General features: G+C 41.1%; 2 protein-coding genes across 2 annotated transcripts in view; one reads left to right on the forward strand and one right to left on the reverse strand.

Moving 5' to 3' along the window:
- The window catches only part of LOC136884946 (uncharacterized), a 535,891-nt gene that overhangs the window by 372,853 nt on the left and 136,556 nt on the right, over positions 1 to 26,482 (reverse strand). The gene's annotated exons all lie outside the window — the stretch shown is intronic.
- LOC136884624 (hemolymph lipopolysaccharide-binding protein) lies at positions 8,739 to 18,084 on the forward strand. The gene is made up of 4 exons (XM_068230188.1): positions 8,739 to 8,893; positions 10,725 to 10,845; positions 11,212 to 11,484; positions 17,756 to 18,084. The coding sequence occupies exons 1-4, from the start codon at positions 8,741 to 8,743 to the stop codon at positions 17,905 to 17,907; spliced, it is 699 nt and encodes a 232-aa protein (XP_068086289.1). The 5' UTR covers positions 8,739 to 8,740; the 3' UTR covers positions 17,908 to 18,084.

A 26,482-nucleotide genomic window follows, 5' to 3' on the forward strand; every position in this document is an offset into this window, starting at 1 on the left:
CATTCCCGTCATCCCGTGAGAGTTTGTAGCATGTCTTCTCATATAACACTAGTAAAAATAAAGAAAAATCAACCCTTAACCTACTTTTACAATCGTGATTTTTTTTGACAGACAGTGCGAGCTAAAGTTGTCCATTTCCAAAATTAGGTCACAGACATTAGTCAGAAAGACTATTGTTAATTTAACGACGCAATTACTATATGTAGAGTCTTGGTAATTCTCAGTACACCATACGCATTTCTAGCGAATTTATTTGGCAACATTTCCAAGTATTTGAAAAACATCTGAGTTCATGTATTAGTTTGTAACGAAACGAAGTAGATATGAAAATCATTTCGGGTAAAGAGAAAGGGGAGTTGAATACCTTGAATAGTGAACTAATTCTTGGGCACTGAGACTCTAGTTAGCAATCTTCACAAACGAGCGCTTCAGTTCATTTGTATTCCGCACTAATCGTCCGTGTGCAAGTCTACACGGAGCGCCTCTGATATCTCCTGCTGATTATGCACACTCTCCTACACATATGCAGAACGGGGTGAAAGGCGCTTGAGAGTTGAATGGAAAAGATTGCAAATTACCCTATTGCTACCTTGAAAAATCCACTGCTTGTTAATTACAGGCGTGGTCTCAAAGACTAGATTTGTAAAACTTCTAAAAACATTCTATATTTAAAGTACCTTTACAACAAGAAGAGAACTCGCGGAATTCTTCCAGCAGAGCGGCAGCAATCTTCGTTAATCACTCTGACACGCTCACAAGGTTCTGAAAGGAATCCTCCCACTCAGCCGTGTTTTCAATCGCAGGCCAAGTCAACCGAAAAAGCTTTGAGGGGAGACGTCGACCGCAGCTTTGTAAAAAGAGAAAGAGGGTTGAATTTCCATCCGAGTGCTGTCAAAGACCATGTATACCCTTTGGAATGACAAGTATATGCCGCAACACTGTTTGTTATATTGCTAGTGAGCAGTAAGTAAGTATTGCTAATAATAACCTCTGCTACACTACGTATTCGCTATATTTTATAGTGTTCTTGCTGTCTTATTTTTATTACTTGCTCTTCTGCAGCTTTTCCCACACATATGTCGCACTTGTAGATTTGACCATGTTTTACGGCCGGATGTCCTTCCTGACGCCAACCCTATATGGAGAGATGTAATCACTATTGCGTGTTTCTGTGGCGGTTGCTAGCGTAGTATTTTGTCTGAATATTGAGAGGAAAGTGTTGGAACAAACACAAACACCCAGTCCCTGACCCAGAAGAATTAATCAAACACGGTTAAAATCCCCGACTCCATCGGGAATCGAACCCGGGACCCTCTGAACCGATGGCCTCAGCGCTGACCATTCAGCCAATGACTCGGACCTATAGTGTTCGTACTATAATTTTTGAAAACAGTGACAACCAAAGCCTACTGCTATTACTCGTGTAAAAGTAGTTAGTGGGACGAGCAATTATTATTATTATTATTATTATTATTATTATTATTATTATTATTATTATTATTATTTTCTTTTAGTAGTATATAAGTTATTAGGAATGTTGTGCCATCTATTGAGTATATTTAGAAGCTGGGGAAGGTCAGAGAAGCAAAGAGCATTTAGCAGAGAATAGTTTCTTCGATGAACAGACGAAATGTATACTCTCTGGCTTCACAGGTAGTAATCAAACATGGCTGAATACAATGACATATCTCAGAATATTAATGAAAGTGTTAGGCGCTTAGCAACCTGCTAAGTACACAATGTATTGCGGGTTAGACTAAGCCTTCGCCTGCAATTATTGGAGTGATCATAATAATGATTTGATTTTATGATTAGTCAAAGTTGACCATCGATGTCTCATGATTCATCAGCAGGTAATTCCGGAGAGAATAAAACAAAAATTAAGCAAATCGGCCCTGTGGAAAGGACAGACGAATTGGCCAAAGTTGTTTTTGGTAAACTCTTTTGATATATAGGTTGTACTTGTAATATAAGAGAACTGGTGGTAGAAATCATTCCTTGTAAGTACGTACGATTGGTCATACTTTCCATTTTGGGGGTCACACTTAGCTATTTTTAATAGCATTTCAGGTCTTAAAAATCCGGGGTCTAGTTATTACATACTACAAGTGCAGTTATCCTGCAAGTCTGTAACCATAGTAACAGTGCTGTAAGCTTCTTACGTAGCTTCACATCTCCAACAAAGTTAAGATCGTTTAAATGGCTGAAGATTACATCTTGAGTGTCTTCTGAGGACAAGGCTAGAATAACATCCAAAATAGTTACACGTCAAGATATAATAACAGGGGGTGCCAACGAAATGCATACGTTTGATTTTGGGGTACAGTCACATAAAAAATAATCCTTAAAATCAATGCTTCGTAAGATGAACTCTACTGAAGTCTATACCATTTTTGCGATGAATGAATTCCAATATTCATTGTCTAATCAGAACTATGCTCTCGTCTACAGGAAATTGTATTCAGATTGTCCTTGTGATGCGGCAGGTTAGTTCAGTCCCAACCTTTTCCTTTGTGGTTCACGGGGGCATTTTCTACAAGCCAACTGAATGTCAGCTGAGCACTTTCAGCCAAGTACGTGGCCTTGGGGGTATAGAGCGAAGGTGCTGTGCGAGAACATCTCCAATTTTCTGGCTCTTTCAGCTTTTATGCACCTAAGCTACTACTTCATGCAACCATAAATAGGGGTTTATGCACCAAATATCCACTTCAAACTACTAAAATTATGCTAACTGTAATAATGCAATTTTTAAAAATCAAGTATTATGACATAGCCTACTTGACAAACACTGTAAACATTGTGGTCAGAAGTAGTTTCGCCGCCGGACAGAGCCGCTCGAAGGTCCAATATATCACCGTCGTGTCAGTAGATTTACTGGGACGTAAAAGGAATCCTGGAACGCAAAATTCCTTCAACTCTTCGTCTCCGAAAGCTATAAATATGTAGTTAGTTAGACCTAAAACCAATATTGAAAATCCACAGCCTGTTTCCTGTCATTCGACCGGGTCAGGAATAGAATGAATGAAGCCACCATCTAGCGGCAAAGATAGGTATTTTGCCGGCTGACGAAGTCTGTCGCATTCCTCTGGGGCAATGATTATTGATAGACAGATGGAATGAAATTGTATGAGTGTGTTGCTAGAATAAAATATGACAGGGAAAACCGGAGTACCCGGAGAAAACCTGTTCCGCCTCCGCCATGTCCAGCACAAATCTCACATGGAGTGAACGGCATTTGAACCATGGAACCCAGCGGCGAGAGGCCGGCGTACTGCCGCCTGAGCCAAAGAAGGGCTGCTAAAAGCAATATTATAATTAATAAATAATCTTAAACTGTTTTATTAATCCTTAAATTATATTTAATTGATTGATTAATTCTAATGTGATTTGAAGCGCTTAGAATCTCTTGAAATGTGGCGTTTCTGTAAAGTGTTAAAATTGCATGGACAGATAAGATGGCAAATATTGGCGGTTAGCGTTGTGTTCAGCAATATAAATCTGAGCTGAAATTTAACATGGATTCGTCAGCATCAGAGTCGAGTTTCTACTGACCCCTGTTCCCTTAGGCTACCACATCTTGAAACACCTGGAACGTACCTTTCTCTCGGCAGTCACCTGGAAATTGAGTGTTCGTCTTGTATATTCATGCTCTGACCTGTATATTGGCAATCTGCGTATAATAAATAAATAAATCCAAGAACTGCCGATTTTAAGCCGGCTTTTAAATTCGCACCGTCCGTGTGTTTATTGATTTCTAAGGACTCTTGGATTTTTCTTTCGAGATTCCGCGTCTTGTTTCGCGGGAATTGTTAGCGTATGATATTTCCGTGTCTTATTTCTTGCTGAAGAGGGGTACAACATCAGTCTCCTTGACAAGTAATAATGCAATATATTCGGCAGAGTGCACGTAAGGCACATAAAACAACAACTAAGTTGAACCAGCAAAGGAAAACAGAACTAAGTATCGTATTGGTTCGCATACAGTGAGTAGAGATTTTATATTAAAGTCTCGCATTGCCGTTCTTTATAATGTTTTAAAGAAAAGTTTTCCAAGTTCTGCGACAAGGTAGACGCTCTGATCACGTCATGATTCTATTGAGTTGAAAAGTTCTTCTTTGATCGGCAGGAAGTAGTGCGAGAACAATGCTGGCATAGCGTGAGGCAGGCCGACAAGTGTTCAGAGCAGAGCACGCGAGATGTCGATCACAGCAAGTACTATAAGAACAAGTGAAGGTCTGTCAATAGCCTGTGCGCGTTTCTACCAGGTGAGTGTTAGTTCTTTAACGGTAGGTGGTCATTATAAGAATGGTGTAGTTAGAGAGAGTGATGATCACTCGGTGGACATCTTAGAACATCACATAAATAAGTCCTATGACTGGGGGAATCCAAACATTTGTGTAACATGACGTGGCAAAATTTGTGACGAAACTGTAACCATAGCAACCGTATAGATAGTGAGGTAAGGTGGTGTTGCCTAGCAAGCGTACAGACTATGATGTAAGGTACTGTTACCTAGAAATCGTGCAGGCTGGTTGTCATCTAAAATTAGCTGCCGTTGATGGATCGCCATGACTGGCGGACATACTTTTATTTACGATCATTTAATTTTCGCAAAGAGAAAAGGGGTTTCTTTTTTTCTCTCCGCCGGTTCAGTGATATTAGGGTGTTCGGAATGTTTCTCAATTCTCTCCCCTCATTCTTAATCCAGAGATCCTTCGCATTTTCCTCCTCATTTCTTCGTAGATAATTGACCACTCTATTTTGGAGCCTACAAGAACAATTACGGCAACAGTCATTTCTCTACCAGGACAACTGAACAAAATTTCCACACAGACGATGCTCGATCTTGTTGCAATTCGTGATAAAAATCTGGAATCTCCATTATATTATACCTTGTATAGTAAAGGTGCGTCTAAGATAAAACGTACCATTTCCATTCCTACTTCTATGATAACGTTCCAAATTCAAACGTGTCATTGTTTAAGAAGCCTTTCTCGAGGACAGTCGAGAATTCTTCCGAGGACGCAGAGCACAGTTTTCTGCGAAACGTCAAGAATTTCACCTTATTTTCTTGACACGGCACAAGCCCAAAAGCCTATACAATATTATTATTATTATTATTATTATTATTATTATTATTATTATTATTATTATTATTAATCGTTTTCGGAGAGTCGAGCTGCCTGAATTTTGTCCCGGGAGCGTTTTTACGAGGCAGTAAATCTATCGAATCGAGGTCGGCTTATTTGACATCTTCAAATAACACCGGTCTTAACTGTGATCAAACCCGCGAACTTCACCTCAGAAGGCTCTATTACCTGAATTACTCGGCTCGTCCTTCATGATTGCAGACGGTGGGTGTTCAATGATGATCTATCATCATCATCATCATCATCATCATATGCCGGGCTGAATGGCTCGAGTGGTTAATGCACAGGCCTTCTGACCCCAACTAAGCAGACTCGATCCTGCCTCAGTCCGGTGCAATTTGAAGATGGTCATATACGTCAGCCTCGTGTCAGTAGATTCACTGGCACGTAAAATAACTCCAGTATGACTAAATTTCGGCACATCGACATCTCCGAAAACCGTAAAGTAGTTACTGGAACCTAGAGCAAATATCATCATCATCATCATCATCTCTTGATTCCTAGAACATGCCTACACGACTGGTACCGCGAAGCCAACTCGCTCAGTCTTATCAACTGGTTTGCCCAAGTGGTACCAACCTTGAAATGGTGTTATATGGTTGGGATGAAATTTATAGGTACGAACAGGTTAGACAGGAAACGTATTTAAACAAGGCGCAAGTGTAATCTAGCCGCTCTACAGTTGTGTCAACGAGTTGCATAAATGTTAGGGGTTCTGATAGTTCAGATCGCTAATATTTATGCAAATCTCATTTCAATACAGTTGTGCGGGTAGGTGACACTTGCGTGTTGGTTGAATACGTTTGCATTCTAACTTGCCCATCCTTATATACCACGAGCAACTACGAACTGGATATACCAGCTGTTAGAGCCTACTGGCCAAGTTCAGCACTCTCGACAAAATCAGGTTACCACTAGTCCAATCCAACCCCATCCTCCTCCAAAATAGTTTTCAATCAGTCGCAAACCAAGGCCAGTTTAGGTCGGTGGACTGAGCAGCTGAGCGACTTGCAGTCAAAAAACCCCGTCCACAAGCCAAGATTAACCCTTTCCTCCTCTAAATACTGCAAGCTCCCAAAAAACATCTCCCAAGTACCGCACCTTCCGAACCCAAGGACGTGCCAACAGAGGCAGTAAACCCATAACCAAACTAATCCCATCGAAAACCCCCCGAAATTACAAAAGCTACCAAACGTCAACGCTCTACGAGCCACGGGACAAACACGTCTGTAATCTGTCACTGTACCGCAGCTGCCGCTCTCGGCGAGGCTCAGGCTCCAGGTGCTCCAGACCTTGTCACTTCTATAGAATTGAAATTCACGGCATTTGCTCTGTTCGCACTAAGATTACAACCCTGGCTTCCAGACTGCGTAGCTTGTTAGTGATTGAATTCAGACTATTTCCCCACCATTGATCGGATTCGAACGTCGGGACGTATGATTGTGTAGCTCCTTAGCAGCAGGGAGAGACTAGAATCGAACGAGGACCAATCGGTTGGTAAGCTGATCCGGTAACCCTTGCGGTGCAGGAAATGGAAGCCATGCAACTGGGCTTAGAGCTGGAGCTGCTCGGACACCAGACGCGCAGAGTATTACTGCATAAAAAATGGAAAGAGGATTTCCGGAAAGGATGGAGAACGCAAACGAGGAAAAAATAAACCGGGTTGTGGGAGTAAGCTACTGGATAAGGAATTTTAAAAAGAGTGAGAAAGGTTTTAAGTGTGTAACACAGGGAATAAAATGAAGGGATTACACGAGATGAGGGGAACAGTGTCGAGGATATTTGGAGAGGAGCAGAGAAATTGTTATTTATTATGAATGGAGCAGAAAAGCTTCAAGTGACTGCACAGAACAACTGTAATTAGCTCTAATTCGGGGGTGATTGAAATTGAACTTTTATACATATTTATATTGAGACAATTAAGAGGTTTTATAAATTTAAAAACTCTTTTTGTGTTCATCTAATACATCATATCTTCCTTTTTCTCACGGAATAATTTCCTTTTTTTTAATCTTTTCGTAAATAGTTCTTTGCTCGAGTCAGAACTCGAAAACATAACAGTTCTATTACTGGTCGGAGGAAACAAGGAGCAACGGTATTCTGACGCAATATTTAAGATCTTAATTTCATAATTTACAAAATTCTTTAGGCGCAGATATTATTCAGAATGAATCAACATGGTCAAATGTAATTAAAAGAAACTTCTCCCTTCGCGAAAAGGTAATGATCCTGAATAGGTATTTAAATAAATCAAACTCAAATACCGACAACGATAGCCGTAGCATCTTTGATGACCAAGGCCTACGGTAACGACTAATGTAACGTCACTGACGGTACACTTTCTATTTCAACACACACTATTTATACAAATCCACAGCCGTAGCATCTTTGGTGACCAAGGCCTACGGTAACTACTAATGTGACGTCACTGAAGGTACACATTTTGTCACGTTACGTTCCACACATTTTTAGGATCCCCCCCCCCCCCCAGTCATAAAACATATTTATATCAAAACTGAAGGTCTTACGGATGAAAAAGGACGAATAATACTATGGTTTAAAATATTAGTATTAGAATTTTATAACAAATATATATGCGCTATCCGCCAAACTTTTATTGACCCAGCGCCAGTTTGTTGTGCGGTGAAGGTCACAGAGCTTCGAGCGTGCATTCGGTAGATAGTGTGTTCGAATCCCACAGTCAGTAGCCCTGAAAATGGTTTTCCGTGGTTTTCCATTTTCAAACCAGGCAAATGCAGGAGGTATGCCTTAATTAAGGCCACCAATCCTAGTCCTTTGGCATCCCATCGTCGAAAACCTTCGGATGTGTTAGTGCAACGTTAAACGACAAACAAACAAGAATGTATATTTTACAGGGTGAGGAATTAGTCTCAGGTTTAACGCTCCTCCATTGCTTTGAGTTGGGATCGGCAGATTAGAGCAGCCCCAAGAAAATGGTGGATCCGTGATTCGTTCAAATGTTTAGATGATGACAAAAAGGATATTCAGTCTTAGTAGAGATAGTTAAGGAAAACCGAGTGAGGTGGTTCGAGCTTGTAGAAATATAACACGAGGAAGAGGAAGTATTACATAGACCAGAAAGAGATGTTTGGAGTAAGTGAAGACTGATTTTACGACATTAGGAACGCAATTAAGACTCAAAGCTTGCACCGACAATGATAGACAAAGGTTATGAGACAGGTCAATGCTTTGTAAGAACTGTAACAACACGTGGTGAAAATTCTCTGCACCGGAACAACCACACGTGAAATGGAGTGAGTTATTTATGTAATAAGGAAGTTCAAGTTTAAGACACAGTTATGTTTTTAATGGAGACTTTTGATCAATTCGGGAACGTCATTTTCAATCTCCTCCGAATTATTTGTGCATTATTTTAAATAGTTTCTTTACATCTCATGGGAAACCACGGAAAACCATCTTCAGGTCTGCCGACGGCAGTGTTCGAACCCACTAGATCTCCCGTATGTAAGTTCACAGCTGCGAGCCCCTAACCACACGGCCATCTCGCCCGGTAATTTTGAATAGTCGTGTGGCAATTTCCTTGGTAATGTTTACGTTTCATTCGCAGAATGTGGTTGCTCAACACAGCTGTGCTGCTCGGCTGTCTACTGGTCGCCTGTCCTGGCGAAGGCAGCTCCAGCCAGTGCGGCTCGACGACCAAGAAAGGCTACAAGATCTCGATTGTCAGCCATCACAATGAGAGTGGCTACCACGTTGAGGAGGTGAGATGCTTATTTTAATATTGTTATTAATCGAGTCAGCCGTCTGAGAGTTTGGAAGAAGACAGTATTTCGTTCCTTTCCTTTCCACCAGATATACTGCAGTCTCTGATTTCTACTTCTTAGCCGCTCTTCTCGAGGGAGTTTCTTCAGCAATGTGACTTTCGCATGAATATCACTGTTCCAGAAAGCTTCCGTTGTGGTTTTCAATCTCTTCATAGAAATATGTTTTATGGCTGAGGGTCATCCGAAAATCTGTGTAACGTTACGCGACAAAGTGTGTGACGGAAGTGTAACCATAGCAACCGTACAGGCAGTGATGTAAAGTATTGTTACCTAGCAACCGTGCAGGCTATGTCTTATGGCTGGTTGCCACCTGAAATTAGCAGCCGTTGATGGATGACCATGACCGGGAGACATATTTATGATCACTTGATTTTCGCAAATGGAAAGGTGGTTTCTTTTTAATTTCATTATTTCTTTGCGTTTACTCTTCCTCTGCTCTGACTAGACTTCTTGGCCTACTTATTTTGCTTTTCCCGGAACCCGATGAATTTATCAATCTTATCCGGAAACTTTTTTTCTCTATACCAGATCTCTGTAGGATTGATACCAACTTCCTCCATGTCCCTTCCTGTTTCTTATACCCATTTGGTAGTTTTGAGATGATGATGCTTGTTTAAAGGGGCGTAACATCTAAGGTCATCGGCCCCCGTTTGTAGTTTCTGTTACCTTGATGATGTAATTTTCTTCTTTAGCTGACTCTCGTTCTTTCTCGCGAGGTGTTCATAGAACATCAGCCTTTTCTTAGGTCTGGTATCTGATCTTTTCTATCTGTACACATCTTCATTTCTCCTCTTTCTCCACTACCATATTTGGACTTTTCAGGTCCTGTCTTTCTCAGTATTTTCTCTCTTCTTCTTTAGATCCTCCGTTCCCCTTTCTGTTTCACTATCGGACATTCTGAACCATCAAGTATCTCTGATTTGACAACCGTGTCTAATATTTCCCCTGATTGATATCGTTCTCTTGTATATATTCTGCATTAATCTATATAATATAATACCTTTATTTCCTCCTCGATCTATATGGATTCCTCCCATATAGATGCTTACTCATTTGGAAAACCAAGGTATAAATGCCTGTCTATGTCTTACTTCTTCTGAGGGTGTGCCTGCATGGGTGTAGACACCTTTCCCCCGTTGCGCATAGCCAACAACCTGGGGGCACATACCCCTCTTAAAATCCACCAGTCTTCTGTCATAACAGTAACCTGCCTTGTATACCTGCTGGGAACCTCCTCCCGATCCACCACACTATAGCGCTAGCCTCCCCCTCTACCCGTCCTAAGCACGGATAACCAGTAGCTGAAGAGGCCATTCTTATAAAGTGCATGACTGGCACTAAAAGTCCTTCTACCTACCTCAACATTACGATTGTAACACCCACTGCTATTTGCATTCTTCTGAACTTCTATTAGCATAGGTAGCTTTACTGGCTAATATGACCCATGGATATTCCAACATTCCCCCGCTCGGATAGCCAACCTTTGTCTTTTGTGCTGAGTTAAAGTACCCCTATTTGTTTTTACATACTACTTTCGCTCTATTCTTCTCTAGCTTCTATCTGTGCTTCTCCTTTAACCTCCTTACACTCATCTTTCTAACTACATCTAAAATTATACTTATATTACTAGTGTTTTTCCATTCTTTTATCGTCCAATCTATGATTTCATGTTCGTTATTTTCCTGAACGTTAATCTATACGCTGGATACCTTACTTTATATTCTTCTTCATTATTATTATTATTAAAATAACTTTGATGTGGTCGCAGGTGGTGATAGAAGACTCTTCGGGGAAGCCCCTTCAGAAGAACCTATGGAGCATGAACGTGAAAGTCGGAAACACCTCTTGTCTGGGCAAGACCTGCGCCCTCATAAAGGCTCACCTCTCCCGTAAGTATACCTTACTGAATAAGAAGCAAGTGGCCTGTAAACTGCAATGGTGTTCTGTAAAGACATGACAAGACATGAGAGTACATCGTTTAGGACTCCTGCAATTTATGCAACCCACGCTGCATACCCGTGGGGCGGGTAAAAAAATACTTAGACTGTTCGTTGTATCTTATTCCCGTAAGTAATTTAGTTATTAGGAAGTGTCGCCTAGGCCGCTCTTCCATAATGTAGCGAGAGTAACGTAAATTGTAAGGGTTCTGATGATCCGTTCCCCTAATGTTTATACAAACCTCATAGCATAACCATTGTGCAGGCTGGTCTATACTTATTACTTCCTGAAAACAGCACGTGTCCTGCTGTTCACAGCTGTGTCTGCTGTGTCCCCACCTGCGGGCTACGTGAGCATCCAGGATCTGGGCTACTCCTACAAGTTCCACTACGAGAAGAGGACGTGGGGCGAGGCTAAGATGATCTGCGAGAGCGAAGGCGCACACCTGGCGGTGATTGACGGCGAGCTCGACAGGTACATCATACTGGCGCTCTACCAGCGGTACGACGCCAACTCGGCGGCCAACAACAAACCGCTCATGGTGGGCTTCAGCGACGTCATCAAGTCCGGAGACTATCGCACTGTTCTGGGTAAGTGAGGATCAACTGCCTGCAGTGGTAAATTATTAGTTATGGTAATATAAACTCAAGACCGCCTACTCCGCTGAATGGTCAGTGAACTAGCCTTTGGTTTTAGAGGATCCTGGGTTCGATTCCTGGAAGAGTCGGTGTTTTAATCTGTGTATGGTTAGTTCCTGTAGCTCAAGGACTGGATTTTTGTTTCTTCTTGATACACAGTATGTGTTTACCATACTAACAACCACAGCAGTAACTGGTGATAGTGAATGCGTCCCTTCATATACGGTTGGAGTCAAGAAGGGCATCACCGAAGTCGATAGCTTCAGTCGCTTAAGTGCGGCCAGTATCCAGTATTCGGGAGATAGTGGGTTCGAACCCCCACTGTCGGCAGCCCTGAAGATGGTTTTCCGTGGTTCCCCATTTTCCCACCAGGCAAATGCTGGGGCTGTACCTTAATTAAGGCCGCGGACGTCTCCTTTTCACTCCTAGCCCTTTCCTATCCCATAGACGACATAAGACCTATCTGTGTCGGTGCGACGTAAATCAACTTGCAAAAAAAAAGAAAAGAAAGAAAGAAGGGCAACCGACGATAAAATTGGGCGGACCACCCCATCCTCCTGAAATTGGGGGGGAAAGTCTAAGAAGATTAAGAAAAAGCAAAACAAAGCCCACTGCGTCATGGACTTGGCTTATGAAGCTGTCATTTCTCAGCCTGAAAGCCTGCAGACTACTGGAAGAGGCGTGGTCTTCGTGCTGAATCATCTCGACCATTATTTTTGATTTCAAGATTTTGGTGGCTGACTCCTCAATTTTCTCACATAGGTTAAATGGACTTTCAACTAGCCTATATACGTAGGTAGAAACCTTTGATCTCCGAGATTCGAACCCGGTGCTTCCGAGTAAGAGGCAGATATTGAGCTGCCACATCAGTCAGGTAATAATAATAATAATAATAATAATAATAATAATAATAATAATAATAATAATAATACCAACAACATTGAGAAAATGGAACGTAAAATCACAAGAAATATTTCTAGACCCAAAATTCACCGACGGACATTACCAACTTAGAGGCAGGCAGCAAATCAAACAATACTCAAATATTCACAGTGCCATTAGAAAACGCAGGTTAAGATTCTATGGACACATTAAAAGGAATGCATCCAGAACAGACATACCGAACTTTATGAAAACAAGAATAAAGACAAAACAGACACAAGGAAAGCGATTGGCGAAATCAAAACGAATTTGAAACAGGCAGGAATGTCTAGAACAGGGTAATGTTCAGATCCAAAATTCACAAATAGCAAGTTGACCAAGAAGAAGGACGAAAGGGGAAGAATAGAACAACCTGTTCTGAAGACAGAAAGGAAGCCTACGGTAAAAGAATGAAAGTAATATGGGCCCAAATGAAGGAAAATGCACCTCTGTAAATACTATGCGTAGTCTTAATGGGGTTACTCGCATATAATAATAATAATAATAATAATAATAATAATAATAATAATAATAATAATAATAATAACCGTGCCCGGTCAGCTTGCGTGGGGTCTAGCTCAGACCTGAGTAGGAGTTAGGCATAACTCTATGTAAGACACTGGGGTGGGGGCCCTCAACCCCGACACGGCGCGTCCCAATGGCTGATAGGGAAAGTTCCTGTAGATATGCAGGACAGGTGCGAATAAGGCATAGCCAAATAAGCACCCGCGGATCAACTGAGGGAACAAGGAAAATGGTCAACGGCCTCGACGGCATAAGAGGATTCATCCCGATGGCGGAGAGGGCGGAAGAACTGACTGAAATCCACTTCGCGTCTGACTTGCAGCAAGCGGCAAAGTGGTCAGCGTCTGTTCACCAGAGGTGCGGCTGGAAATGTATGTTCTGGAACTATCCACTCCAGTCCTATGAAACTGGACTACGGTCCAATACTTGGATAATCAAGTACCATGAGGCGTGGCAGAAAACAAATTTGTACCCCAGGTGGTAACCAATCCACTGCTGACATTAGCAGCACAACCAGACTATCGGATTCTGGGGAGTCTGGCTGGACACGCAAACAGAGGGAGTCGGAGACCTCTGGCAAACTTCGCCCAAACAGCAAAACATTTTTCGGAACACTGAACATAAATTCTCTCTTGCGGGCAGGGAAGTTGTACGAACTAGAGCAAACCCTACATGATCAAAAAACAGAAATACTGGCACTCCAAGAAACGAGGCTGACTGACGAACACGCAATGGATTTCGGGAACTACAGACTCTTCAAAAGTAAAACAGACAAACGGATTCTCAAAAACACACCCCATTTAGGAGTTGCATTTGCAGTCAAGAAGAGCATACTTAACTCAGTAATAGGTGTGAAATGTGTAAACAATAGGCTAATGACAATCACCCTAAAGTGTGCAAACAAATCATACACACTGATCAATGCACATATGCCAGTCAATGAAGACAATAAAACAGATCGCGAGAAGGTAGACAAATCCTGGGAAATACTAGAAGAAACAGCATCAAAAATTCCTCAAAACCACGTCAAAATTCTGTTAGGAGATTTCAACGCTCAGCTAGGCAAGGAAAGGAAATACAGGAAAACAGTTGGAAAATTCCCAGCACATAAATGGACGAACCAAAATGGACGGAGATTAGTCGAATTCTGCAGGGCATTCAACCTTAAAGTCATGTCGACTCACTTCAGGAAGAAACCTTCTAAACAAATGACATGGAGATCACCCAACTCCCTCTTGGGCGAGTTTCAAATTGACCACGTGGCAATTTCGTACCCAAACCACAGAGAAATTATGAATGTCCAAGTAAGGAAGGGTGCAAACATAGACTCAGACCACTATCTGACAAGAGTCAAACTACAGTTGATACCCCAAAGGTTCAGAAGAAGGAAGCAAATAATTCCGAAATTTGATACCAGTCGGATCCAGCCATCTCTCACCGAAGAATTAGAGAAAAAGCAGTCCAACAATTGGCAGCAACTCAAGACCAAACTAATTGAAACAGCACAAACACTGATTCCTCTGCAGAAAAGAAAAAAACACCCTTGGTGGAACGCAGACTGTGAACAAGCCATCCAATCCCGGCAGAATGCATACAATAAGTGGAACAGCAAAAAGACCGATAAGAATCACAAAATGTTTTTGGCAGTCAGGAAAGAGGCAGCGAAATTAATCCGACAGACCAAAAGGAAATTCGAGAAAGATCAACTACTGGAAATTGAAAAGGACTTCGAAAAAAACCACACACGAAATTTCTACAAGAACTTCAAAACAAAGCTAACAGGGTATCAGCCACAAAACCTTTGCTTTAAGAAAGTAAATGGGCAATTTGCACTGAACAATCAAGAAAACTGCACCGAACTTGCAAGGTATTTTGAAGAACTGCTTAACTGCCCAGAGCCAACACAAAGATTTCCACCGCAGGAACCTGACTTCACAAACCCAAATTCAGTACCACCGGATGAAGAAGAAATTACCAGACAGATAAAACGACTTAAAATGAATAAAGCTGCAGGTGAGGATGGGATCATAGCAGAAATTCTCAAATCAGCAGGCCCAAATACTATAAAAGAATTCACCGGTATCATCCAAGAGATTTGGGAAACAGAACAAATTCCAGAAGATTGGAAAAGTGCACTAATTCATCCTTTACATAAGAAAGGAGACAGAACAGATGTAAATAACTACAGAGGAATCTCATTGGTATCTGTTGCCTACAAAATTTTATCTCAGTGCCTTCTCGATAGAGCCCAACAGCAACTAGAACCAAAAATTGGAGAATATCAAGCAGGTTTCAGACCAGGCCGTTCATGTCCAGAGCAAATTTTGAACCTAAAGTTAATCCTAAGGCATCAGAGAATTTGTAGCAAAAATGTAGTTTGTACTTTTGTTGATTTCAAAAAGGCCTATGATTCAGTTGATCGACAATCACTGTTTCAGATATTAAAAGAACAGGGTCTAGACCGGAAAACACTCGCAATTGTAAAAGAGACATTGACAGACACAAAATCTAAGGTTAAATTCATGGGGAAATCTCAGACCCTTTTCGATCAAAACAGGAGTAAGACAGGGAGATGGGCTCTCTCCACTACTCTTCAACTGCGTCCTTGAAAAGGTAATACAGGAATGGCGCAAACAGAAGTCTGCCCTCAAGATTGACCAACCAATCACTCTTGGTAGGGGCAAATTAGCAGTAGACTGCCTGGCATTTGCGGACGATCTGGCAATCTTAACTCGTGACGTTTCAACAGCCATAAACCAGATCGAACTCCTGAAAGAAACAGCGGAAAAAGTCGGCCTCCAAATATCGTTTGAAAAAACTGAATACATGACCTGCAGCAAAGAAGCCCCTAAATTCATGGAGACAAAATATGGCAAAATAAAACGGGTCCAGCAATTCAAATATCTCGGTGAAATAATTCAGGAGAATGGAATGGAAACAAAAGCCAATGAAGTTAGATGCCAAAAAATGGAAACTGCGTATAGACTCACCCAAGATATCTATAACAAAAAGTGTCTCTCCAAGCATGCTAAACTAAGACACTATAATACAGTTATAAAACCAGAATGCCTCTATGGATCAGAGACACTAATTTTGAACAGGAAAACTGATCTAGAAAATATTCAGAAAAAGGAACGCAAGATCATTAGAAAAATTTTAGGCCCAAAACTCGTAGATGAACAGTACCGCCTTAGAGGGAAACAGGAAATCAAACAATTTTCTAACATTCACAGCGACATCAGAAAACGCAGATTAAGATTCTTTGGACATATAAAAAGGATGAACCCAGATAGACTTACCAAGCAAATAGTAGAATTTTATGAAAACCGAAGTAAAGCTAAAACGGACACAATAAAATGGATTGGCGAAATTAAAACAGATCTCAAACTGGCAGGAATTACACCTGAAGACATCCAAAGCCGGGTTATCTTCAGAACCAAAGTTCATAAGTGGCAAGTTGACCAAGAGGAAAAACCAAAGAAGAAGACCGGAACAACATGGTCTCAAGAGAGAAAAGAAGCACACAGCAAACGAATGAAGGAAGTGTGGGCACAAAGAAAGGCAAATGCCTGTCTCTAAGTACTTTGCGTAGTCCTAATGGGCTCATTCGCAATATGTATAATAATAATAATAATAATAATTCGTATTATAGTTATAATCATAGCACCTAGGGATATGGTAAACTTAGAGGCATGACTTTTTCTCACAATAAGAATAAAAGCCGTAACAAATATATCGAAGCGATTTCGAGATATCTTAACGAGCCCTGTGATTCTGGTTAAGAAATTACTGATTTTGTTTTCGCGAATTACAGCGAATTAAAGCGACAAGGCCAGTTTAAAACGAAATGTAGTTATCTTGCGATAAGTACGAAAATACAGCGAAATTCATGGAAAGTAACGAGCTTGAAATTATATTCCAATATAATGTGGCGAAGGGAAAAAGAAGACAGGTTAAGGATTTCTCATTTCGACAGAACTCTCTCTTCGTATTAATACTGTATAAAATCCCTCAATGGTATGCGTGAAAGGGTAATTTATTATGTAATCTTAATATAGGACTATCTTATAGTTCTAATCGAGATTACGTAAGGAATACTGAATAATGATCACTTTCACAAGCTGCCTCTGTGGATCCGTGGTAGAGTGTCGGCCTCCGGATCCCAAGATAGCGGGTTCAAACCCGGCAGAGGTAGTCGGATTTTTGAAGGGCGGAAAAAAGTCCAGTCGACACTCCATGTCGTACGATGTCGGCATGTAAAAGATCTCTGGTGATACATTTGGTATTTACCCGACAAAATTAATTAAATCTCAGCCATAGACGCCCAAGAGAGATCCGGTTTACTCTAGGTCCGCTAGATGGCAGACAGAGTAAACCGGAACGTCGAAATTGACGAGCAGACAGCCAGATGGCGTCAATTCGAAATGTCTGCAAACGGTAGCTGAGGCCATACGATTATTATTATTATTATTATTATTATTATTATTATTATTATTATTATTATTATTATTATTATTATTATTATTATCACTTTCACATAAATAATTGACAAATTTCACGAATTAAACTTTTTTGAATAACGTTAGGAAAGGAATAAAGCGAAATTAAAGCGATGGGTTCAGCTCTATTTCGCGAAATGACGCGAAAAGTTGTTTCTTTTTCGCGAAATCGAACATAAATTAGTGCGCAAAAATCATGCCTCTAGGTATACATATTCACGAATAACCACTCGTTGAAGTCTCCAAATATTTATACAAAGTTTTGTTATTGTTTTCAGGAGAACCCATCTCCTGTCTGGGATACAAGACGTGGGCCAGTGGCCAGCCTGACGCCACTGCAGGCAACTGTGGAGCTATCAACGGTAAAGGAGAACTGACTGTCATAAGCTGTGGCCTGCAACTTCCGTTCATTTGTCAATGGCAAGCATAAAAAAATAAAATATATCCATTCACTCCTACTGCCTCTTCCGACACATTGAGAATCCTAACGGAAACCTGCGTATCTCTGAAGACATGGAGGTTATAGTATTTACTGTAAAATTACCACGTACATTTCAATGTCATGTAAGAAACTTAAACCACGAATTAAATAAGGTCCAAAGTACAACTCTGGAATTAATTCGCATTTTTACCCAGCCCAGTATTACTTCCGAGCGCGGTGCATTCTGTATTATTATTATTATTATTATTATTATTATTATTAACAAATATATCGAAATTGGGAAATATCTCGGGGGCAATGGACACTTACAGTAGTGTGATAATAAAGTTAAAGCATAATTACCCAACAACAACAACAACAACAACATGAGTACAACAAACGATTCCCTGGAAAGAGAATACTAGAAAAATACTACTAGTTTTTAACTTTCTACATCAAGCAGAAACTCACAAATTCAGTGTCCGTAATTTTCACTTCACACTAGCACTAATGATCTTGTTAAATGACTTGATACCGGAAGGGAATCTGTGAAAAACTGCTGCAGGTAGTTTATTACAATCCCGTATGGTCCTGTTTACGAAGGAAAAATTTCCCTCCTCCATATGTTGGTTTCTGGCCCTAATTTTATGCTTGTGATCATTTCTCGGTAAGTACGAGGGAGGTTCCAACCTATTCCTAAAACTACTCCAAGGAGTCCTTCCCGTATAGCTCTTATAAAGACCACACAGGCGAGCTCTAGTTCTTCAAGATTCAAGACTTTGCCAATTAATAGTACTCCTCCTACTCCCGGTTACGAAACGCATCGCTCTTCTTTGAAGTTTTTCTAGAGAATTTATTAAACCTACCATGTACGGTGCCACTTCACTGTTCTGAGAATAGAATTCATTGGAGTTAAGATGGTCGCAATTGTCAATAACAAATTTAAGCAGAACGTATAAACTCGATAATATATATATCAAGGAGATACGATATAGTAAATACGAATTAGTAAAAATCAACATGGCAGTGGCTGAGACAAAACAAGACTCAGAATTGTTAAAGACAGTACTATTGCAAAATTATAAATGAACGAACCATCGTAGAGAACGGATGTATTAATTCGAGGAGGCTAGACACGAATTTGTAAGTTCATAACTTAGAAGATCATCAGAAAAAGAGGGATTTACAATGTTAAAACTAACTGGAAAGCTTATAAATATAATAGCAGTAATATAATCTGCGAGATAAGAATATTATAAAGACAATACATATATTGGAGTTCATTACGGTGAAGTAGGCCTTGATTCAGTCAGAAGAAAAGGGAATTCTTTATGAGGCAGCAATAACTAATTGAACCTTAAAAACAGTAATACACGATATATATAAAGCTGAAACAACGGCAGATATATTGGAGATCTGCAACATTATTATGATAAAATTCGAGCTAAAAGAATTATGATTGAAATTGTAATGTTAGAATTCAACATAATGTCACAACTAACTTCATACAACTACCTTTATATTCCTATCGCGCAAGACCTAGCCGCCTTGCAGTTCTAAGGAGACTATGGGGATATTGTCTGGACGAGGCCAAGCTGAGATGACGGCAAAGAAGGACCACATATCCGAGAACATCTCGATGACCAGCGGCGGACTATGAACGTCAAGCCAAAGTGGCAGATGACGATGCACAAGTAATCCAATCCCGGAGCCGAAGGAAAAATTTGTTTTCATTAAATTAAGGTAAATGTGTGTCATATAAATTCCAAAGTAGACATCTTATAGACATCTTAGTTGTTTATAAATATATGTTAGATCGTTAATATCTTCGAGATGATTGCGTTATGTTAGATTCTCGCGAAATAGTTTCACATTTGTGTAAAAATACATGGAGATGGGTAGTTATCCTAAGGATAGGACCAATTCTAATTAGAGAGTGTGAAGTGAGCAATATGTTAGTGGGATTATAATGAAACCAAAGAATATTGGAATGCGCAGTGCAGAGTGGCAGAATATGTTAGGTTATATGTGAAGTGATGATTATTTGGAATATGAAGGTTAGATATTGCCATAGGAAATCAGAGTAGGATTATATACATGGATATGAGAATAAATCGAAGACCTGTTGAGAACAGATATGAAGATATTGATACAATGAAGCGAATAATTGGTAATGAAATGATTTTAAGCATCAAGATGAGTTAAATATCAGGACTATTGGAATAAAAAGGGAAGAAATGTGATATGTGAGATGAAGGTAATATTATATGAGTATAATGAAGAATGGGAAGATAGAATATATGTTGCTACGTCGAGGAAAGAAGATCCGTGGTGTTCATCATGTAAGGGTACTACTCCCAGGTAACACAGATCCATGGTGATTCTCTCAGGGTGGTACCAATCGCAAGAAAAGTCGACCCTTGGTTCTCCTCATATAATGGTACTAATCACAAGTATTCTCACAGCTCTAAAATCATCATCCCTTGTCGCACCTTTTACTCGCCTATTACGACAGGCAGGGGGATATAGTGGGTATATTCTTAGTCTGCGTCTCGCACCCACAGGCATATTTATTCACGCGTCACCCTATAGATATGATTTACACGATTTTAGCTGTCAATGAGACGGTCGTCAATCAGCCGAATGAATCCGATAACATTCGTTTTCACTCCCCGTCTCTCCAATAACTACAGGGGATGAACTTGGAACGGAATCTTGAGTGTCAAAATTCATTTCAGCGAGCCCGAAATGTATGGAGTCGACAGTAGTGTTCGTCGTCTTCGATTATTTTTACATGCCACTTCCTCCCTACTCCATCCGTAGCGCTTCTGGGTGAGTTTTACTTACAGTATTTATCTCCAGATAGTATTATGTCCTGTGTACCAAATTTGGTAGGACTTCCTACAGTCGCTGTCATTTTAAAGGTTAGCGTCGCCGATATCCTTTACGTGAAGATATTGCTCCTTAATGGTTTGCAACCCGCTAAGGTCAGAATGTGTTGCGGGTAGGGTAAGCCTTCACCTGCCGTTATTGGAGTGATAATTTAGTGATGTGATTTGAGGAGTACTCATTATTGACTAAACCTAGAGACCTATAAATGGCAATGGTCTACCGGTAGGCAATTCCGAAGAGAATTTTTTAAAAAAATCTGTACAGAACAACGGGTGGACAGGACAAAACTGTTTTTGTAAACACTTATCATATATTTAAATGCAAGGCTAATTTTGTGTTTCTCCTGAGCGCAGGGTCCTGGAGGTAGATGGTCGACGCCCGCCGGTCACCCCCGGGTTAGATTAATGTCTCCGTTTCTTGCTGCTGGCCTGTTATTAATGTTCCGCAGGTCTCAGCTGTGCTCCATCAGTCGGAGCCCGTGATGAGTCGCCAGGTGGCGAGGCAGTTAGCGGTGACAAAGACTTAACCATTAGCTTAATTAACAATATCACCTGTGGGCAGGGAAAAGAGCCCTCGCTGAAGACTGCCCATGCTACAGTAATCCTCTTAACGGTCTGCTCCATAATTCCGCTAATGTATCGAACTCAAACCAGAACAAAATCAAATTTCCCGGAAGCTCACCACATACAAGCAGAAGTATTGTTCCATTAAATGAGAAACAGTACAGATCAAAGAAACAGAAATAAACCTCGCACCTCTACGACTTTCTGCTGATCATCTTTCTTTCTTTCTTTCTTTCTTTCTTAATCCGTTTACCCTCCAGGGTTGGATTTTCCCTCGGATTCAACTGGGGATCCCACCTCTACCGCCTCAAGGGCAGTGCCCTGGAGCGTGAGAAATTGGGTCAAGGGATACAACTGGGGAGGAGGACCAGTGCCTCGCCCAGGTGGCCGCACCTGCTATGCTGAAGAGGAACCTTCTGGAGGGGGGTGAAAATATTGGAAGGGATAGTCAAGGAAGAGGGAAGGAAGCGGCCGAGGTCTGGAGAATTGAGAAACCACGGAAAACCTCTTCAACAATGACTGAGATGGGAATTGAACCTCTCTCTTGTCGGCTGACCTCCCGAGGTTGAGTGGACCACCACGTTCGAGACTTCTTACCACTTTTCAAATTCCGTATCAGAGCCGGAAATCGAACCTGCGCCTCCGGGGGCAGCAGCTAATCACAGTAACGACTACATCAGAGAGGACTCCTCGTGCAGACCATAAGAAAATACGTATTTTTAAATTATCGACTTTCGGGACCACTGCAGGTCGCGTTGCAACTGAGGTATCGGCCCTGTGTCATGAGGGTAGCGTTCCTGCCTCTTACCCGAAGGCCGCGGGTTCGATTCCAGGCCAAGTCAGGGATTTTTATCCGGATCTATGGGCTGGATCGAGGTACACTCGCCTACGAGATTACAGCTGAGGAGATATCTCACGGTGAGATGGCGCCCGATCTAGATAGCCAATAAAAACGATGATGATGATGTTTGTTGCTTAAAGGGGACTAACAGCTAAGTCATCGGCCCTTAATGATACGAGGTGCAACGAAATGAAACTATAATTAAACTTCAAAATATATCCACTGACTGGAATCTTAAACGAATTATGAAACAATGACCATGAATCCAAAACAATCACTGGATCCAATTTACAATGCCTTATTTCCTGGGATGATGCTTGTGTCCAAAGGGATCCAAAATCCAGGTCACTGGCCCCTCATGATAGTAATAGCAGGTTGTGTAGAGCCGTGGTGTTCCTCATATAGTGGTGCTCTTCATAGGTAACGCAGACCCATTCTGAATACAGTGGAACCAACCCATTCGAACGCAATGCTCCGCACCTACTCTCGCTAGATGCTAGTCTATGCAACCGAGCGTCCGCTTCCCCCACACGGTGGAATACACACGATGGTACTTATCACAGGCAATGCCCAGACCCATGGTTTTCCGCACATAATAGTACTGTTCCTAGGTAATGTAGTGCCATAGTGTTCCTCACATGGTGCTACTGATCGCAATTAGTCTCGTGGTTCTAATTTCATCATCTCTTGGTCGCCCCTTTTTTGCCGCCTCTTACGTCAGGCAGGGGGTTATTTCTTATTTAATTTACTGGTATTTGTATTATGTGATCATAAAATCTACCACTTAACCTATTTAAGTGTGCGCTTCTGAAGCGTATGTGTTGCAATAGTGTAGAATACATGAGGTGGTTAATGTACGTCCTCCTGATAGAAATTGTTTCACATCCACGCTTAATTTATTTTGTGTGTATGGTACTCGTATGAAGCAGCACTTCACGGAAGAAATGTGTAGGCTTATCAAAAGATAATCTGATATCTCGCTAATTGAGGATTTCCGGGCCCATGTTCCTATTATGTCTCCTCTATAGATGAGCAATCCAACCCTGAAACACTTCGTATATGAACCAGTATCTCTTCGTAGTTTTTTAATTACAGATTCTTTCGTATTTCACGGAACGTATGTGGATAAAGTTACAGCTTTCAGGAGAGAAAAAAATGACAAATTGATTGTAACTACAGTATTACGAGATTATAATCAAATTCTAATTAAATATTTATTTTCGCCTTTATATAATCATTGATTCAAACAGAACAAGATCCCTTTGCAATCTCCTTTGCATTGCAAATCAAATTCAGTTCTTCAGTTATTCGTCTATTACAACAGCTCTGTACACGGTGATTATAATCAAATGGCTCAACGAACCTGCAGCTCAACGCCGTGAAATGAAATATAAGGCAACCAGCTCTACGAAAGTGTACAGCGGTCTGCAGGCACAGAGGATGCAGGCGTCTTTAATGAACGTATCAATGTGGTTGACTAATCACGACATCCGGAGTACTGTTTCTTGTTAGGATATTTATTATATTTCCTTCGCAAGGAGTTGCGGAATTGACAGGGTATTAATCAATGTGTACGGCAAACTGAAATAAAGGAGAGATCAAACTCCCACTGTGCTCAGTCATTTTGATTTGACGCTATTCATTCTGCATGTGAATCAATTAGTCGAACTATGGGCAATATCTATTTTTTCCGATAAATAAGAGGAGTTTTTCTGCTTGGTTTGAAGCCACGATAGTGCGATCCAGAGGTCGCCATCCAACTAACGGTGGGAACAATGGCAGAAGGGTACTACGGATGAGGGGACAAGAACTGAATTGTGTGTATAAACCAGTTTCAGTAGTGGAGCCATGTGAAGTGAATCAGGAATGTCGTTTATCTAGAGATATAAAGGACTCTGCCATAGAGGGTAGGACAAGTAGTGGGAGATCGGGGTGATTGTTGTTCAGATTCTAATGACTTGAAGATACGCGTCGTAGAATTAAATGAACTACAGGAGTAATCACAAATATAGATTTGTGGAGGAGAAAAATATTTTAATGAGTCTTGCATACTTAACAATTAAAGGCGTTAACAGTCTGTAATGAAGAATGACCAATTGTTTGCCAAACGGATGTTTACCATTACTTTTTCCGGCCATAGTGGTCAATGTATAGTTCTATAGTTTATATAGCACTTGACTATTACAGAATTTTGTCAGCGAGATTTGTCTGCTTTTGCATTTTATCACATGGTATCTACCACATTGGTCGCCACTGGCACAATTCACTTGGATCATGGGAGGTATCCCTCTTGCAGATTTTGTAGTGGAAACCATGGACCGCAAAGCGAGAATGGTGTGCCTCAGTTCATCGTTAGCCGTTATCCATTCCCTGTTGATCATCGCGTCTGTGGTCTGGATTATTGAGTACACGTAAAAAGAAGGGTCGGTGTATGTGATCACTGTATCAGCAGTCACGTTGAGACTATAAAGTTACTTGCTAACTAGTTTTGTCTTCCGTCCGCTTCGCTCCACGCACGGTTCTTAGTATTTGTGTTCATTATACAGTGGCGCTATCACTTTGCAGGAAGGAACTAATTGACAATGCAGCTGGACGGGAAAGAGGTCATTTTCCATCTAGAGACTGTGTCGTGAAAGCTTGTTTTATGGACGAAGAGTTACTTAATGAGCCCGATACCGTCCACAACACGCAGTCGAACTCACCGCTTTACTCTTCCTTAACACGCGAGTGTCCTCGCAGAGTGGTTTGAAACAACAACCTCTAGATTACAGGGTAGCTTCAGAAAATCCACGCAATATGTTTATATCTCGAAATTTAATAGCTAGGGGTACATTTTCTATGCGTTAATCGAATAGATTGCATTAATATTTTATCTCGTGTTACGGGTCCTTCGGCCCGCATTTAAGGGGTGTTCTGGAGATAAATATATTTGCCTATTATATAGATCTGCACGAAATTTTCTGAAAATCAAAAGAGTTATTCTCAAAACCAACTGGAAATATAATTTCAAACAGTCCATAAAAATAGCATTTATTTGAAACAATCCACTCTTCGGATAAGTCCCATCGCGCTGTTAATGAAAATGCTGAATGTATTACTTAATTAAAGGAATAGCACTTTTACGGACACGTTACGTCTGTACTTCAATTCTTGCTATGTTTCTTCTTCTTCTCCACCCACATCTTTCATTCGTTCTGATCTCTGTTTCCGGAGATGTTACACGGCTGTTTTCTTTTTTTTCTTTCTTGTTCATCGCTGAAGATCACTTTTTGCATTTTGTCCCTAAAGAACTTCCTATTATGTGTATCCTTAATATCAATGTTTGCTTCTTCGAGATCATTTAATGTCCGTAAACCATGCTGGTTGTACTTCAAGCTTTATGATTTTATTAGAAATTTGGTTTGTTAGTCTGTCATTATTCATTCTCTTCTGAAACGACAATCTTTTTTGTGTACTATATTCTCCACACGTACGTAGATTTATTAGATCCTGCCATGTTGTAATCTTCTTCTGTTGTCCGTGGGCTAAGAATGTTTCTAACGAGCATTTTTCTTCGGAATGTCCACTTAAAGGGAAGGGTGCGTAAAGAAGTGAGAAAGGTGTTGAATTATTTTTATGAGGATACCTACCCCTCAAAGAGTAAGGATGTTCGTTCGTTCGTAATAGGTTTACCCTCCAGGGTCGGTTTTTCCCTCGGACTCAGCGAGGGATCCCACCTCTACCGCCTCAAGGGCAGTGTCCTGGAGCTTCAGACTCTGGGTCAGGGGATACCAGTACCTCGCCCAGGCGGCCTCACCTGCTATGCTGAACAGGGGCCTAGTGGAGGGATGGGAAGATTGGATGGAACAGGCAAGGAAGAGGGAAGGAAGCGGCCGTGGCCTTCAGTTAGGTACCATCACGGCAATTTGCCTGGAGGAGAAGTGGGAAACCACGGAAAACCACTTCCAGGATGGCTGAGGGGGGAATCCAACCCACCTCTACTCAGTTGACTTCCCGAGGCTGAGTGAACCCCGTTCCAGTCCTCGTACCACTTTTCAAATTTTGTGGCAGAGCCGGGAATCGAACCCGGACCTCTGGGGGTGGCAGCTAATCACGCTAACCACTACACCACAGAGGCGGACGAGAAAGGTTCTGAATTATTTTTATGAGGATACCTACCCCTCAAAGTGTAAGGATGTTACAAACGTAAAAATTCGTATTTGGAATCTCCTTTCAAAATAAAAAAATCTTTTTGTTTTGGAAAATCCACTTAAGGGGGGACGGGGGGTGGAAAGGAGTGAAAAGTCTA

The sequence above is a fragment of the Anabrus simplex genome, chromosome 13 (genome assembly GCF_040414725.1).
Source record: "Anabrus simplex isolate iqAnaSimp1 chromosome 13, ASM4041472v1, whole genome shotgun sequence".
NCBI lineage: Eukaryota > Metazoa > Arthropoda > Insecta > Orthoptera > Tettigoniidae > Anabrus > Anabrus simplex.

What these genes read in the sequence shown, in the direction of transcription:
- LOC136884624 (XM_068230188.1), top strand. Translation starts at nt 8,741, where the DNA reads ATGTGGTTGCTCAACACAGCTGTGCTGCTCGGCTGTCTACTGGTCGCC. An exon ending in CATAAAGGCTCACCTCTCCC is followed by an intron (nt 10,846 to 11,211) that starts GTAAGTATACCT and finishes TGCTGTTCACAG; the next exon opens with CTGTGTCTGCTGTGTCCCCA. An exon ending in AGACTATCGCACTGTTCTGG is followed by an intron (nt 11,485 to 17,755) that starts GTAAGTGAGGAT and finishes TATTGTTTTCAG; the next exon opens with GAGAACCCATCTCCTGTCTG.